The following is an 18555-nucleotide window of genomic DNA, read 5'->3' on the forward strand; positions in this document are numbered from 1 at the left end:
TTGCTGAATAACTGCTTAGATGTTTCCCCAGAGGTTTCTTGAGAATGGCTACTACTTTTAAGAGGATAACATGTTTGCTCGGTAAATTCTCATCCCAGCACACCATAAATGAAACCATCAGAAGTAATGTTTAATGTTATGGTTTCATAACAAAAATAATAAACAAAACAACAGATTTTAGTATGAGAATATCATGTGGAAACCCTTTAATTATATGTAATGATGAGATGAAATTTTTGCTCCGTGTATATGTGCTAAGGCAGAGAACAAAAATGGTAGAACATTTGTGTTTTTCTAAATCTATTGTGGCACATGTCCTCTGTTGTATATTTTTCATTTTCCTCTACATATTTACTCTGTTATGCAAACCTATTTTAAGCATATGACTATAGTTTACATAAAATGGGTGAAAGGTGAAGACAATTTTACAAACAGTTAAAAATGGAGATCATAGCATACAGAACAAAAGAATAAATTAAATTTGTTATAAAATGTCTAGTTCTTGGATAAAAAACTGAGTGAATCAAATTGAAGAATCTGGCTTACTATAATATTAAAAGCAACAATTCTCATTTATCTCCACCACTATTATTAGACTTTTTAATCCTTGTTTAGAGACAATGTCTTTCATTTTAGTTGCCATCAAATCAACGCCAATTCAGAAAGATCTCATTAGCTACAGAGTTGAACTTCTCCAATGGGTTTTCTTAATTGTTATCTTAAAGGAAAATCTCCAGGACTTTTATTTACATGGTACCACTGGGTGGTTTTGACCTATGAAGCTGTGTGTTAGCGTCAATTCTTTGTACCACTGAAATAACTTATTTAAAGACTGGAAAAATCAAACCTTTTAACAGCTTACATTCTATTTGTAATATGTAGTTATTTTCAAATAGTTGCTTATTATATGTATATAAATGTGATTTCATTATATAATGTGTGTTATCCAGGGCTGGGCTAGAGACATAAATCCAGTGACACTCATCCACTTTCATATATCTTCAAATTGACGTAATATTAACCATTTGAAGCACATTTTTTTAGTCTGTTAAGATTGGGTATTTTGATTTGGGATGAAATGCAATAGTATTGTTCCCATTGAAATGAAAATATTATTTTTTAACCATCCACTGCCTCTTTACTTAGCAGCAGACTTGTCAGGAGCAAAGATTAATACATTTAAAAGAAGGTTCTTGTAGATCAATATTTACATTTGTTTGATTGATTGGCATGGGTTGTGCAGTAACCTCTTCAGTGCGTCCTTCACATCCTTGTTCCTGAGGCTATAAATGAGGGGATTCAGCATTGGTATTACTAGGGTATAAAATACCGAAGCCATTTTATCAGTATCTAATGAATGGTTGGTCCTTGGTTGCAAATACATGAAAAGCAGGGTCCCATAAAACACAGTGACTGCCATCATGTGAGAAGCACAGGTGGAAAAGGCTTTTTGTCTCCCCTCTGAGGATTGTATCCTCAAAATGGCCAGGACAATGTTGAAGTAGGATACCAGAACAATAATCATGGAGAAAAACAAATTGGTCCCTGAAAAAGTAAACACTGCTGTTTCTGGAATGTAGGTATCTGAACAAGACAATGCTAACAAAGGGACATTATCGCAGTAGAAATGGTTGATTACATTGGAAGAACAGTAAGACACAGAGAACACACAGGAAGAGACAGTCAGTGCTGTAGTCAAACTGTAGAGGTATGTGAGTGACACTAGCAGAAGGCAGATCTGTCGAGACACCACCATCATGTAGAGCAGGGGGTTACAAATGGCCACATAGCGGTCATAGGCCATCGCTGCCAGCATGAAAATCTCAGCCACAATGAAGACTAAGAATCCACCCAGTTGAGCTGCACAGCCGTAGTAGGAGATGGTTTTCTTCTTAAGCCAGAAATTGACCAGCATTTTTGGAGCAATGACAGTAGAATTGCCAAGGTTGATGATAGCCAAGTGTCGAAGAAAAAAGTACATGGGGGTTTGAAGCCGAGAGTCTACAGAGGTGAGGGTGATGATGCCCAGGTTCCCTGCTACAGTCAACCCATAGATCATCAGAAAGACAAAGAACAGGGGGATCTGGAGTTCTGGACGATGGGAGACTCCCATGAGAATGAACTCAGTTACCCTGGTAAGGTTGTCTAGAGCCATTCCTTGTGTTATTTTTGTCTTTAAACAGGGAAAGCAGAAAAAGATTAATAGTAACATGAATTTTGTTGTTCAAGAGCTACTACTATGTAAAGTTTCATTCACAATCAATTCAGTTTTGTCCACAAGCAGAACATTAAGGTCTTGTTTTTAATTCTCCTCTTTTTTTTCCATATATTTCAGAAACAAAATCTCACTAGAGACCTATTGAGTTTTGTGCTTAGAATTGTTTGTTAAAATTGTTTATTTATTCAACATTTTATATAGTTTCCATATTGAGTTTTAAATATAGATATCATACTGCATATGTATGCATACTTTTCCAATGATATTGGATAAGATATATATTTTATCTTCACTGTTTCCAGCGATAGCAATAACTTTTAAAGCAGTGAAGAGCTGATGAGTTGGAATGACCTCAACCCATCTTCTTAATTAAAGGTCACAGGCTTCCAGTCCATTCCACACCATAGAATCATTCCTGGATATTTTATGTATTTAAATAAATTGTGGAGATCACGTCTGGAGCCCTTTTTTTCCTGTAATAGATTCCACCACATTCTTCTGTTGCAGATACCCACTGATAGAGCTACATCTCAATATTGTGACATTTGTAGTTGCAGGAGGCCTAAATTTTTTCTTAACCACATTTTTATTCTTCTACGAAATATCCCAGATCAATCACTAACTTGTTCACAGATTGTTCTCTATGATTCATTTTACCGACTTGCTTTCATTTTCTACTATATCCTTCTTTTACTTGATCTGTATGGAATTTAGTTTTTTGGTTCATTTTTTCACTAATTATGATTTTGATTGATTACATGTTATCATTGTACTCTTAAAAAAATGAGTAGGCTAAAATGCTACAATCTTCTCCGTGCCCATTATGTGTGACTTCAAGTTTTTGTTAATTGCTCTCTGGTAGATTCCTACTCTTGGTGATCCCCCACTTGTCAAGTAGGACCACTCCATAGGCTTTCAAATCAGGATAGATTGCTAGGTCTGTCATCCTTGACACGTTTTGAACATTTCAGCCAGTAGTGGAGGACATATTCTTTTGTGCTACCCATAGACTCCCATTATGTTCCCAGAACTAAGATAAATTCTTTGAGATGGCTATCTCATTATTCTGCATTAGAATTTTTGGAGATGTAAAGATTTCCATATCTAAGGAGACAAGTGAATGAGGCTTAATGAAGTTTAGTTACTCAGAATCTACATAGGATATTAATTGGAAAAAGGCTTATGCGAAATGTATAGCTTTAATTCTTTTTTGTGGGGTTGGGGAGGTTGCTGCTGTTAGTGTTTATGCTGTTTTATTCCACCAAATACTAGCTCTGGGCTTTTGATCAAACAATGATATTTTTCCATTTGCAGATTAAATGACATCCTTCACACATACATGTTAATGAGAACAAAGCCCGGTAAGTTATGACTTCAAAAGGGATGTTATCTGTAGCTAATGGTAGTATGATTATTATTTTATTGCCATATTTTACTATTCATTTGCTTTTGAAGAATTTTTATATTTTATGTGTCTGGGTGGATTCCTCTATTTGTTTCTAGTCTTTTTAACATTTTATGTCAGCACTGGCTCCTCCCTGAGGGACAGACAGCAGAGAAATGGGTGAAAGGAGACGTTGGATAGCGTAAGATATGACAAAATAATAATAATTTATTAATTATCCAGGGTTCATGTTGGAGGAGGAAGTGGGGAGAGAGGGGGAAAAATGAGGAGCTGATACCAAGGGCTCAAGTAGAAAGCAAATGTTTTGAGAATGATGATGGCAATAAATGTACAAATGTGCTTGACACAATGGATGGATGTATGGATTGTGATAAGAGTTGTACGAGTCTCCAATAAAATAATTTTTAAAAATTATCCAATTGAAGAGTCTTGCAGTTAAAAGACAAATAGCAAGTGAAACACGGTTCTCTACATATGAAATGAGTGGGGTGCATTGTGCCGAGGGTAAGTGCTCCACAGCTTGTTAAACGTTTGACTTGAAAACCACTAATTCTTGCACTGAAGAGAAAGATGTGGCAGTCTGTTTCCACAGTGAGGAAAAACCTATGCAGCGATTCTACTCTGACCGATAGGTTCACTATGAGTCAGAAATCAATCAAATAGCAATAGCTTGGTTTGGGGGTGTTTTTATTTATTAAGGTGCATGCAAAAACACTTTACCATCATATATTTAATTTTATGTTTCATAACACAATATGTTCATTCACAAACATGATTCTCTGAAATTTGTTCTTGTTCATTTTTTTGTTTTCCATGTAAAGGTACTTTTTCTTAAATTAAATCTGTTTTGATGGACTAATGCACTTGTGTTGTACTAACTCTTCCATGACTATTATCTCCTACCAAGAAATCAAAAGGAATGACAGTTTTATAAACACGCTAAGCTTCCCCTAGAAACCCTGATGGCAACACTCACTCTGATCAAAATATTTTCTCTTTGCTTGCTACACACAGTGCTCCTCAATGCATTCCTCTAAAATATGTTTCATAAACATGACCTTCACAAGAGCTAGAATATCAAAGCCTCAATTATTGATTATCTACTCTGCATTGTATAACTCGATGTGTGTAGGGATTTTGCTTACAGACATTTAATATTCTAATTGAATTTTATCCGCCTTCTGTACTGATGCACAACGGATGGAGAAAGGATTGGAATTACTCTTTTGTGTATATGAGTACATGTCAGAAAATAGTTTCCATAGAACAGCCCCAGATTGTCTCTCTTTCTTTTCTTTAACTGAAGTTTATCTGATTTAGCATTCATCCCTTAAAATGTTATTTTAATTTTCTATCAATAACTTTAATTTTTGAATAGATACTTTTTGTAGATGTATTCACATAATAATTTGTCAGTAAACAAATTTTGGGAACAATATACCTAATGCTAATTCTTTTTTTTTAAGTCACTTTATTGGGAGCTCATACAGCTCTTTTCACAAAATATACATTCATCTATTATGTCAAGCACATTTGTACATTTGCTGCCATCATCATTTTCAAAAAGTTTTCTTTCTACTTAAGCCCTTGGTATCAGTTCCTCATTTTTCCCCTCTCTCCCCCACTCACCCTCCCTCACGAACCCTTGATAATTTATAAATTATTATTATTTTTCCATGTCTTACACTGACCAATGTCTCCCTTCTTTTAATGATCCTTTTTTACTGCCAAAGGTGCCATAATTTTGGATAAAAATGGTATTTCCAGTTAGCTCACACAGCTTTTGAGTGGATTGACAGAGTCTAATTCCATTTCACGTCAATGGAAGTGTGTGGTGGAGGAACTCGCTCTTCAGGAAGAGTTCTCAGTGTCTGCCAGCAACAGAGTCCAACTGTGAGCAGTAGGAAAACCTCTCTTTTCTAGATGATGCAAAATCAGGAAGGGACATAATCTCAATTTTGTTGACGGCAAGTCATTTTGTGGATCTTTCTTGGAACCATTGAATCTCATTTTTCAGAGACACAAAACATGTTTCCTTTAAAGTATAGATCAAAGAACAAACCAAAGCCATTGCTGTCAAGTCAATTCTGACCTACAGTACTCTGTGGAATGGAGAGCAACTGCTCTGTAGCTTGCTGAGGCTGTACTATTTATGGAAGCAGATCTGTCCCTGTCGGAGTTCAAGCTACTGAAATTTCAGTTAGCAGCTGAACCTTTAACCACTGAGCCACCACTGCTCTTATCTGATCTAATGTGCCCTTGAAAACTCTCATCAGTTCCGCATATTCTAGGGCAAAAAGATTTCTCTTCATACCCAGATAATATATACCAAATAGATGGATATTAATTATTTTGTATTTCACTGGAGATTATAACCTTTCAATATATATAGAATGCTTCCCCCTCCCTTTTCTTTTTCCTTTTTAAAAAAAAAATATTTTATTGGGGGCTTGTACAATTCTCATCACAATTCATACATCCATCCATTGTGTCAAGCACATATGCACATTTGTTGCCCTCATCATTCTTAAAACAGTTGCCTCCTGCTCTAACCCCTAATATTAGTTGCTCATTTCCCCCCTCCCTCCCCACTCCCCCTCCATCATAAACCCTTCATAGATCATAAATTATTATAGTTTCATCATAAGTTACCCGGTCCGATGTTTCCTTCCGCCCTCTTCTCTGCTGTCCATCCCCCAGGAAGGAGACAATACTAAGATTCTTGTAATTGGTTCCCCCTTTTTACCCCACATTCCCTTCACCCTCCAGGCATCGCCCCTCTCACCACTGGTCCTGAAGGAGTCATCTATACTGGATTCCCTGAGTTTCCAGTTGCTATCTCTACCAACGTACATCCTCTGATCCAGCCAGATTTGTAAGGTAGATTTGAAATCATGATAGCGGGGGGAGGGGGAAGGAAGCATTAAAGAACTAGAGGAAAGTTATATGTTTCATTGTTGCTACCCTGCACCCTGATTGGCTCGTCTCCTCTGCACAACATAGAATTCTCATTTCTTTGTTCCTTTAACTTGTATGTGAACTGCATGCCTTAATGGCAATCTTTCATTACTACTTTAAACAAAATTCCCAGTTGCTATCTGTGCAAGATACATATACTTAAACATATATATCCACCCCGCACACATACAAATGCATGCATGCATCTGTATTTGATGAAATATCATTATATTCACTGCTTTAGACTGTGACTAAGAATCAACTATATGCTTCATGGTCCCCCACATCATTGCATCTCCTGGACTTGCATCTGCATTGGAATAAATTATGGTACATAAATACTTTCATTATTTTTATATCAAAATGATAATGCTGCAAATATGAGAATGTATCACCTCTATTGTATAAATAGATTAAAATTTCAAAAAAAATGCTCAAAAAATTCCCAAACATGGACATCTACCTAAAGGACATCTACCTACTTGAAATTCTCATTTTATTATCTCAGTGGTGCAACAGACTTTGCATCTCCTCTTTTGTGCTCCAGATGATTCAGGACACAGTCACAGCTCGTGACTCCTAATCTTTTTAGCCTCACTCAACCTGGATGAAGACTATCTGGTCAAATATTTGCTATCCTAAAATTATCCAATTTTTCCGTCTACAAAAATTCATTAGCTAAATCGCCATTTCTTTAGATAATCAAATGGATCACTTCGATTTGTCTTTTTTGTTTGCTTGTTTACAGTTCCTCTCAATGTGCAGCCTAATTTATCAGCAGGAATAGTGAACTGTAACTTGTTCCATTCCTGTCATTTCCATTGAGCACACAGTTTGGGGCACGGGTTGTCATCATTGGCTAAAGAGGACTGAGAAGGAATATTTGCACTTTGGACTTTGATTTGAATTGAAATACGTTTCAAGACACCAGGTCGTCACATGTAAACCTAGTGATAGGTACAAAGCTCGGTTTAACTTACCTGTGCCAAGAGTTCTGCTGATCACCACCCCTGCATTTCCTGGAGTGTTTTACAAACAACTGAGGTCCCTGAAGATCTTCAAGTACACATGAACAGGGGACTAGAATTCCCAGACACAGGTTTGAGTCTCTAGGGAAAGAAAGACAAATTAAATGTTCATTAGGAAAGGCTCCACTAAACATTTCACCCAAACAATGGAAATATGCTGATATTCTAAGGAACTGCTTGGAGCTATCCAAAGAGTTTACATAGGGATATTCGAGGCACAATTATATTGAATAACAAGTACACATAATGATTCCAAGTTTTTTCTTTTCCAAATGTATGCTTACATTCTCCGGAGAATTCTCCCCCCAAAAATCCCAAAGGGTGCTATGAATGTGAATATTGGGGATAGAATTCAGCCCAAGGATTCCCCTTTGGTTTTAAGAACAAACCCTTGCACATTCACAGTTGAATCAGATTACATACACCAAATTTTGAATGTGACAATTATAAAGAGATGGAATATTCACTATTATTAAAATAGTCAAAATAGAAATCAAATCTAGTGCAATTTCTATTTTGTTAATTTAGCTAATTTGAGTGATATATATATAATCAATTGCAATTCTTTTCCAAAAAATATAAAATATTATACTTCAATATCTATAACAATTCTCTCTTTCTCTGGCACTTTCTAGCTTTATAAGACAAAGGGGTATGCCTGTATATTTTCCTTTTTATTACCAGTTTCAAATACAACGCCAAGGAAAGAGGAGATGCCCAAAAGATAGATGTTAACTAACTCTGACTGATAGAGTGAATAAATGAGTGAAATATGTATCCTGAAATCTGAAATCAAACATCAGGATTTTATTTCCAATGCTATAATTAAAATAATATAATGATAAAATGGGTTTTAGTTGAACTGTTCACCATATAGTTTTCGATGGTTGTGATCTTTCAGAAGATTTTATTTTTTCTGTAATTCTCTTTTTAAATTGTGGGGGGTGGGGGGAAATGCACAAAGAAACATTCTCCAATTCAACAGCCTCCAAATGTACAATTCAGTGCTCTTGATTCTGCTTTTTGTGTTGTGCAACTATTATTGATATCCTTTTCCACATTATTCTACCACCCTTAACATAATGCAATGCTCCCTAAGCAAAAATTCTCCTTCATCAATGGTAACCATCGGTCAAGTTTTTTAGCAGTTTTCTTGATACAATTTTCACATATCATATATTTCCATAGTTATATTGCTTTTAAAAAGAGTTGTATATACATCACTGCAATCAGTTCTAATTATCCCCCCCACCCCATATATTGTTTACTCCCCAATTCCCCTCCCCCTCCCAGCTCTCCCACCCTGAACTTCCCCAGCCCCATTGCTGATAAACCATGGCGTCAGTTATTGTCTCTGTGCATCCACTGCTTTGGTGCTTCATGAGCTGGGAAACCGAACAGAAGCAATGAAAGGCAAAAAGAAAAAGAAACAGAAAAAGATAATAATACAAAATAAAAATATAGAGAAAGAAGAAAATACAACCAATGACATTTTAAAAGTCAGAGAAGAAATTTCTGTCACAGAACAAGTGAGAAATAGTAGAGTCTAGAGCAAAATCAGGTTGGCTCAGGAGGGGAAGCCAACTGGCCAAGTATCATAATATACCACGGTTTGATCCATGATAATGAGGTGTACAATCTCTTTCTGATAGTAAAACTTTTTAAATTCCTCACCTGTGGCTGGTGTGGATTTGCCAGAGGGTAATTCTGACTACTGTAGATACTCTGTAGATGGACTTTGTCTCCCACTGTCCTCCTTAGCCTTCTGCAAATTGGACATTCACAATCTAAGTTCTGATACTTTTCCCAGTATCACATTTGGATTTTATCATCATCCTAATTGGATCACACTGGCTGGAAGGCTTCTTCGGTGTGAGCTTAGTTGACACCTCACTTAGATGACTGCTTGTTTGAATACAAACCTTGAAGACCACAGACACTATTCCAATTGATAGTATTATTTGCTTTCATTACCACACAGTGCTGTAGCACCCTTCTCTTCAGTTATTTCTTCATGAAAGCAGGTATCGAGCAAGGCCAAGTTACTACAACTAACTTTTCTTGGATTGGGGCTAGAATGAAGTGGGAGCCCAGAATTCATCTGGGTTATGAATGACTGGTTCAAGAACAACAAAAATAAAAGAAAGACATTGTCAATCATCCCTCTGTGGTATAAGGAGATTGCATTGATAATGTCCATAATTTTTCCAGAGGCATAGATCTTAAGTACTGTTGATATGAAGAGTTTACATGAGTATAGTCATAGTCCAACTGTGAGAAGTAATCCTTGCATTGTTGCTTTGTACAGCTTGCTTTCTTAATTGGTTGAGCTCTGCTTACATTGAGTGTGGGGGCTTGTGTTAGAGGAAATTTTCTTGTACTATTTCCTACAAGGGCAGATCCTTGCCTAACAGATTAAAACCTGTTATATTAATGCAAGGGGAGCATCGCAGTAGTAAATATATGGTGGTTGTGGGTCCTTTTTAACTGGGCACATATTAATCCGGGGGTCCTACCAAAGAACCAATAACCTCCATTCCACAGTTTTGGGGTGGCCATCCTTTGTTTCTTCTTCCAAAGGAGTTTTTCAATCCTAAATCCAAGGGTGCAGGTAATTTTGAGGTAGGGTCAGTTCATTGAATTGAGCTCCTTTGTTAGTCCTTCTGTTGTAGCCCTTGGTGGATGACATGGTCCCTGTAATGCCCCATGTAAGATCATCATAATACTTAGTCCATGATGTGGTTCACTGAAGATTGGGTAGAAACATATTTGAAGTGTGTACCCAGGAACATAGAACCAGGTTTACACTCCCACTGGTTCCCTAGAATTATTGTTTCGCATCCCTTCCAAATTTGAAGTTGCTCCACCCCATTTAGCCACCGTACTCACCAACAAAATATCAGTGTCTTCTCTGAAATGAAGATGCTCCCCTCCTCTGGTCTGAACTTGATTTTCCATTAAGGTTTTCCTCTCATCATGTGGAGGGTCTGTTCATTTGTCACAATGTTGTCTCCTTGTTGTATAGCATAAAGTGGGTGATCGAGAAAAGGGTGCTCACACTTTTCCAGCATGCGAGCTACTTATATAGTGATCAAGTCAAAATGATCTACCAATTGCAAAAATGCAAAACATATATTTCTTTTTATTTATTTATTATATTTATTCATAAATGCATTGAGAATTCTTCGTATGTACAATGTATGTTTATGTAACTTGCATAACCGCATGAGTCCATATTGCACAACACAACACAATTAACTATGTACATTTTTTTGTCATTAGCTGAGTTTACTCTGATGACTAGCACTGGATGGAATGAGCTAGGGATGCATAGTCCGGACAGTAGCTGCTGACAGACAGCCTCAAGCACACTTCCAAATGATCATCAGTCATGGTGGAACGGTATTTGGACTTAATGATCTTTATGTGGGAAAAGGCTGACTAATATAAATAAGTAGAGCCAAATAATGCAGTCAAGGAGGTAGCACATGTTCTCATATTTGGGTACTTTCCCTCAGTGAGTAAGTTCCAGAACTGTTCATGTGCTCTGGACTTTAGCTGAATGTCGGCTTGTAGTGTCAAACTCTCCCATTCCATATGAAAGTGATACATTTTTGTCTTCTTCCTTGGTCCAGCTCCCCCATTCATTTTAATACCCTTTCTTACGTTTAAGAGAAAAAAAAGCAAGGTCTAAAAATTGGCGATGACTTAGATGATCAGTTTTACTGCCCTTAGTGCAGTTGTTTTCGCATGTGTTCGACACCTAAGATTGCAGCTGATTGGCTGTGCTGTATCTCAGTTAACTGACAGGATTGATGATAGGTTTACGTCTATTTTTTTAACGCTATGCGATTTACCCACACTGTATTTGAGTTCGATTAGTAGATTGTGATTGGCGTATTGATCACCCCTGATCTAGAAGACTCCTGCCAATGTGAGGTCTTTTCCTTGGAGGTTGTTTCTATGAAATGCACATAAGGGGGTGATGTATCATGCTCGGAAGACAGACATTCTGTTCTTTTGTTTGGGGATTGGTTATTAAGGTTTGGTTAATTGATATTTCTCCTTATAGTAGAGGAAACATGCAATGTTTGCCTTTGTGGTTGACTGAATTCACTCAGCGGAATGGCTTCCAGGTTCTTCGTGCCTTCACGCTTCATCGCTGTGTTTTAGAGATGCAGAGTGTTTTGTTCTATGTACCTTCCTTTCTTTATTCATTCTTCCATATACAAGTGGGGCTGGAGCTTCCTGGCATGTGTGGTAAATTAGTGTATTCACTATTTATGCCTGCTCTCAGCTGCCCCAGTGTGTCCCCACACAGCTGAACAGGTTGTGCTATCTCTGCTATTAGGGAGGTAGGAGTGCAAGGGTTTCAGACCAATGGTCCAAGGACTTAAGCCGAGATCCAAGCCTATGTGTGCTTATATCCACCCCAGGTTGGTCATGTAGACCTTTGTCCCTGCAGCTCAGCTGGGCAGTCACCCTAGCTAGCTCCTAGCCTTGGAAAACCAGTCAGGAAAGTTATGGATCTGTACTCCACCAGCTTATGCCAAGGGCTGATGACAAAGGGCAGGTTTGGAAGGGGGCACCTGCAGACATTACTGTTCTTTTATTTTAATAAACTTGTGACTATTTATCTTTATGCTGAGAATCCTGAAGTATGGCAGTGTAGTCTATCCCTCTCCATAGCCCCTCTGCACTGGTTTCTGTGGAGCCTCTCCTGTGTGTGCTACTTGGTCACCATCTTGCTCCAACCCCTGAGAATGTAACCCTTTGTCTGGAAGGTTTTCTTTGTTATGTCCAAGTGGGTTAAAGCCATCAACATTTTATCATTACCGAGGGCGGTCTTCAGCTGGGTAACCCTTATACACGAATTTTCATTGATATGTCTTTCTCCCGTTCTGCAGGAGAAAGAAGTAATAATCTACTTCCATAAATGTTACTGCCACAAGAGGCCTGTGGAGCAGGCCTTCATTGTTGCTGTACGTCATAAATGACTTGGTGGCAGTAGTGGGCTATTTATGTTGTTAGTTTTTAGAAATTATAATTCTTAAGTTTCTAATTATTTAAATCAGACTGTACTTGATAATATGTTTACTATAGTTTCAATTTCCCAGTATACAGGGAGGCTTCAAAATTTCCATGGAAAAGCAGAAATAAAAGACAAAAAATATATTCTACATACATTTGAAGTACCCTTGGGTAGGTTAAAAGAAATAAAACAAAAATATGCAACTTTAAATGGATGTTATACACATATCTGGGCATTAAATATGTGTTTCTGTATTGTAATACTGAAATATTTCTTTAGTACCATAATTTTTAGTGCTCAAAATGTACTTTATTGAGAAACCAATTTTTTGAAAACACTTTTTTCATTGCTTCTTTTACATCTTTGTTCCTCAAGCTATAGATGATGGGATTCAGCATGGTTATCAAAACGGTGTAAAATGTAGACACTATCATGTCATGGTCCAAAGCGTAGCTGGAACTTGGTCGCACATACATGAAGAGGATTGTCCCATGATAAATGGACACTCCAGTTAGGTGAGCACCACAAGTGGAGAAGACTTTTTGTCGTCCCTCAGCAGAATGAATCCTCAGAATGGCCAACAAAATGAAACCATAGGAAACCAGGACAATCGAGATGGTGACTGTCTCAATAAGACCCACAAAGTAGAAGAGGAGAAGTTGGTTGATGTGAGTGTCAGAACAGGAGATGGCAAGAATTGGGGGGATATCACAAAAGACATGTCTAATTTCATTGGATGCACAGAAGGAGAGGCTGAAAGTTGCAACAGTGTGTAAAGTGCCATGCAGAATACCACCAGCAAATGAAGCAGTGATGAGTGGCACATAGACTCTGGGTGACATGTGAACTGAATACAGAAGTGGGTTGTAGATGGCTACGTAGCGATCATATGCCATTGCTGCCAAAAGAAAGCACTCTGTGGTCCCACAAGTGACAGCGAGAAGCATCTGTGTTGCACATCCAAGGAATGAAATGGCTTTATTCACTGACATAAAATTTACTAACATGTTTGGGGTAATTACTGAGGAAAAGCAGGCATCCAAGAATGATAATACACTCAGGAAATAGTACATGGGGTTGTGGAGCCGGGAGTCCCCAATGACCAATACAACCAGACCTAAATTCCCAATTAGAGTAAAGAGATAGATTGCTAGAAATACAAAAAATAAGATTACCTGCAGTTCAAAATTGTTTGTGAAGCCCATCAGTATAAACATGGTGATTTCTGTGAAATTTTTCATATTGATTCTTCATGAAACAGATTTGAAAACATTAATGAAATCACAGTGTGTATTTCCATGACAGGAACAAATAATAATGGGACTCAAAGGCATGTTAGCCATGTCTTCATAGTGGCTTCTCATGTTGATTCATGGAGAAACACATGATTTCCAAAGACTAATGTATAAGGCAAGGACCAGACATTGGGTAAAATTCAATGTTGTTTCCTGTAGAACAAAACAAAGATAAAGACATATGCTCATTTTTTTAGAATCATGTCAGTTCCAATATAACTGGGTCTACTGGTCTATTTATTAAATCACATTATTAATTAAAATGCACTGGTTTAAATCACATTTCTAAATACTTGAGTAAACTGGTTTATTTAGTAAAATCAGTTATTAATTAAAATATATCTTCTCATGTACAAACACTTGTGATAGTAGATAAATGTACAGAATATTGGGAGTTCTGGTGGTGTAGTGGTTACACTTTGGGCTGCTAATTGCAAGGTCAGCAGTTTGAAACCACCAACTGCCCTCTGGGAGAAAATGGAGGCTTTCTACTTCCACAAATGTTACAGTCTCTGAAACCCACACAGGCACCTCTATCCTGCCCTAAAGGGTCACTGTGAGCTGGAATCAACTCAACAGTGAGTTGGTTGGTTGATTGGTCAGTTGGTCGGTTTTTTGGTTGGTTGATTGCACAGCACACTGGAATGGAACACCAGAATTTTAGGTCATTCACCCATTGTGTAATATTCCTTGTGTAATCTTCTTACCTGTAGAATAAAGTATTAATGCTTATATCACAAGTCTGTGGTTAACACTGAAAAATAAAAGTTAATGATATGCCCTTTAGAATAATTTTATATAGAGAATATGCTGAATGCAGTTGGTCCTATAAAACAGCCTCATGCCAGTATTGTAGCAGTTACTGAACTACTCCCTGAATACTTTCCAGTTTCAGAGTAACTGTGGAGTTTTCAGGAAAGAGTTTACCAGCATTTGGGCAGGGTGGAATTCACCATGACCTAATTAAATGTAAGACAGTTTATAGTTCAGTTACAAAATTGTGGTCCTTTTTTTGACTATACATGCCTTTTTGGTCATTGGCAACATGGATCTTTACAAGTTTTTCTACTTACTGAAATTTAAGAACTTATTGGAGATTTGCAAAAATAAATCAAGATCTTCAGTTTTGCAAAATATTTTCTCTCATGGCTGTAAAGTTGTTTATGTATTACTTATTGTGAGCTCAGTGAAATAATTAATAAGTATATAATTAATAAAGTAGTTGATTAAAATATAAGATGAAGTTAAAAATAATAGTTGAGAGTAAAAGTTATGAAAGAGATGGCTTGTAAAATGAGTGGTCTATTTTTGTCCTGGTCTCATGGAAAAGAAAGCATTCCTTACATAAGCATTTCTTACATTGCTTACATAAGAATCCAAAGTTTTAAATTATGAACTCATAGTATACCATTGGGGGATATGTAATGTATTTCATGTAAATTTTTAATTTTTAAAATAAATTTAAACTTCTAAAATATCAATGCAAATTTTTATGTTTAACATATTCTACCTGTGCTTCTTCTTAAATTACTCTAATTTACTAATTCTTGAATTGAAGTCAGTCATTTGGGTACATACTGTGCTACAAATAATAGATCCAAGTCAAACTCCAATTTTAATATATTGATACTGATCTCTCAGTAAGAAAAGCCACACAGATTGGAGTGGTTACAGGAGAATAAATTCAAATACTTGCAACATTCTCAGAAAGATAAACTCAGGACAACCCAGAGAGAAATGTCAATATTTAGAGAAACACTTTTCCATAGGAGTTTTATTTAAAAAACAAAGTTAAAGGGAAAATTTGCTAAAATTAGTTATCAGAAAATGCAATCCATTTGAGACTGAATATTCTTTATTCAAAATAAATGTTTAGAACAAAATGTATTAGAAGTCATCAACTTTTAAATCACCCAATTATTTTGGTGGCTAAAACACTATAAAAATTTTAAAAATAAATCATTTGATTAGAACATAAAAGCTCTTTCCCTTGCTTAATTGGAAAATTCTTAAATGTATTGTTCAAAGTCCATTAGGAGGGGGTGAAAATGAATATTCATTGGAATTATATTGAGAAAATGGCATTTATGTAGCTGAGGTGAGTCGTTAGAATTATACAAAACTGCTACTTCAGTGAAGAAAATCAATTCATTATATTTACAAAATTATTTTTGTGTATCTAAAGAAAGATGAGATCAAACATAATTCTTGATATCAGCTAAGTACTGTGCCAGAATCCACAATGACACAAGATAAATAAATGAGATTTGGAATCTGAAAACACATGCTCATCACCTAAGGCATATGGTTATAAGCTGTGTGTGATCCTAGATGTTCCCTGTGAACATGTACTCATTTTTGGATTGGTAAAGAAAAAGTTATGGCCAAGCTATTCAGTACATTTTGGTTATATGTATATACAATCACAGATACATGCACATGCACACACTGGCAAATAGATATGCAAAACCAATGCTGACTCATAATGACCCCTTGTGGGTTTACGAGTCTGTAACTGTTTATGGAGCTGCAAGTCCAGTCTTCCTCACAGATATGCAAAGTTAGTCCATTTAAATAGAAAATATGCATTTAAATTATCAATGAACCAGATAAATATAATTAAACTTCTGTAATCATGTGTGTATACTTTTTAACAGTTAGCAAAGTTGAGGCAAAAAAATTACTATCATGAGCAAAATATTGGAAAATGCATGTACCTATTTAGTAAATACATGTATACAAGCTGTTTTGTGATTATCCATAAGCACGTCAACAATATTAAATCATTAATAATATTTAGGAGATAAATAATAACTATTACTTATCATCTGCTACAATAATGGAATATTTGGCACATTGCTTTATGATACTTTACAGAAATTTTTATTAATAAGCATCAGATTCAAGATACAATCCCAGCTCTCTTTGTTCCCCAAGGTGTAGGTACTTTCCATCTTTCCATATTGCCTCCTGCTACACTATAGTATAATGCTACAACTTGCTCCCTCCTCCCATGAGAAATAAAAGGAAATTTGTGGTGTGTTTGGCTATCTTTAGGGAATCAATACTAGAGAAAAGGTTAAGAATGAAGTAAAAGCCTTAGCTGATTCTAGACTTAATTTTAGTGGCTAATAAAATAAACCTAATTTATTTATTTCCCCTTCATTATGTATATATAAATATGAGCTACTGGGGAGGTGAATTTGTCAAATACTTTTGCTTTCTATTAAAAAGAAAGCATTCCCATTCTTACTTTGAATTGTATTATCTACATCTGTCAGGAAAGTAAAACTTTCCAATTTGGAGGCTCTTGTTTAGCTCTATATTTATGGACCTACTAGTTACTACTTTCTATAATAGTTAGAATTTGGGCTGATAATCACAAGGTTAATAGTGTGAAACCATCAGCCATTCTGTGGGAGAAAGATGAAGATTTCTACTTCTGTCAAATGTTAGTCTCAGACCCTTGCAGACTTGAGCTACCCTATCCTGCAGGATCACAGCAAATCAGAATCAACTTGATGGCAGTGTTTTTTGTTCGTTTGCTTTTAATAGAAAGACTGTATCTTAAATGATTGGGTAGAAATATGCTTCAATAGATTTTAATAGATTTATGTTGTGGGGAAGAGCTAACGTTTTTAATGTTGTGGGGAAGAGCTAACATTTTTCATATTAGAAATTTCATAGCATATTTTTCCTTGATTTTTAGGTTCTGTATTCTAAATTTATGTCAGTGAAGTCATAGTTTCTCTTACCTGTAGAGTATCAGATGCATAAATATGTTATGTATTGGTTATGAATATGTTTTAATTGGATCTTTTATATCTACTTAGATATTTATGAACCCCCTAGGAGATAGCCAGAGGGGAATATTCCCCAATTATCTTCTGTTCAAAATAGCACTCTGATAATTTTCTAAAAGATAAAGAAGAGAATATTTCTTGGACAGTATACCAAATCTTGACGTTTGTTGAAAAAATAAAATTCTTTGGACTTTGATTTTCAATGCTGCTTTAGAGAAAAAATATCCTATAACCCTAATTTTTGTGGTTTCATTTTTAAGTTTAGGCATAATATTATATCACTTTATAATACTTACAAGGGGAGAGGTAGCACTGTTAGCATTTAACTTCTCTTAGACTCATCCACTTAGATTAGCAATAGAACCATTTTATATTGCAAACAAACCAGCAGATATAGTGAAACATAATAAGGCAAAACTGTTAGGTTTCTGGGATGGTTTACCTCAGTTCTTGCTTCTCAATGCTGAAAGAATACACAAGGCAGAAGCACTTTTGTAATCCAAGTGACTTTTAAGAGGGAAAAGGGAAGTTTCAAGGATTTCAATCTCACAAGGTACACACTATTTCTGGAAAGCACGTAATGCTCTTCGGGGACCATGCAAGAGTTCGTGACTGAAGATGGCCTCAGGAGTACCAAAAACCATGTGAAAAGAACTCTGACACAGGAGTGCGGAACCAGGCATGCAGAACCATGAACAGGAAATCCCCAGAGAGCCCGAGTGGGGACCTGAGCAGGCCCACGTGCCTGCGTGCAGTGCAGGCGGAGAAATCCAATGTCCAATCAGGAAGAGAGTATCTGAAAAGAAGCATAGTTTA

At 36.3% G+C, this 18555-nt stretch overlaps 2 protein-coding genes across 2 annotated transcripts; both read right to left on the reverse strand.

The window, feature by feature from the left end:
- Positions 1-1207: 1207 nt before the first annotated feature.
- LOC101640193 (olfactory receptor 8J2-like) lies at positions 1208-2155 on the reverse strand. Its single transcript, XM_004708520.1, has one exon. The coding sequence runs from the start codon at positions 2153-2155 to the stop codon at positions 1208-1210; it is 948 nt and encodes a 315-aa protein (XP_004708577.1).
- A 10776-nt stretch (positions 2156-12931) lies between these two features.
- LOC101639874 (olfactory receptor 1094-like) lies at positions 12932-13972 on the reverse strand. Its single transcript, XM_013006086.1, has one exon. It carries the CDS (start codon positions 13880-13882, stop codon positions 12932-12934), a length of 951 nt encoding a protein of 316 aa, XP_012861540.1. The 5' UTR covers positions 13883-13972.
- Between the last annotated feature and the right edge of the window lie 4583 nt (positions 13973-18555).

The sequence above is a fragment of the Echinops telfairi genome, unplaced genomic scaffold (genome assembly GCF_000313985.2).
Source record: "Echinops telfairi isolate 266 unplaced genomic scaffold, ASM31398v2 ScPeMD7_60;HRSCAF=208, whole genome shotgun sequence".
In the NCBI taxonomy this organism is placed as follows: domain Eukaryota; kingdom Metazoa; phylum Chordata; class Mammalia; order Afrosoricida; family Tenrecidae; genus Echinops; species Echinops telfairi.

Bases quoted from the DNA above. Each gene is read 5' to 3' on its own strand.
- LOC101640193 (XM_004708520.1), bottom strand. From the start codon at position 2,155: ATGGCTCTAGACAACCTTACCAGGGTAACTGAGTTCATTCTCATGGGA.
- LOC101639874 (XM_013006086.1), bottom strand. From the start codon at position 13,882: ATGAAAAATTTCACAGAAATCACCATGTTTATACTGATGGGCTTCACA.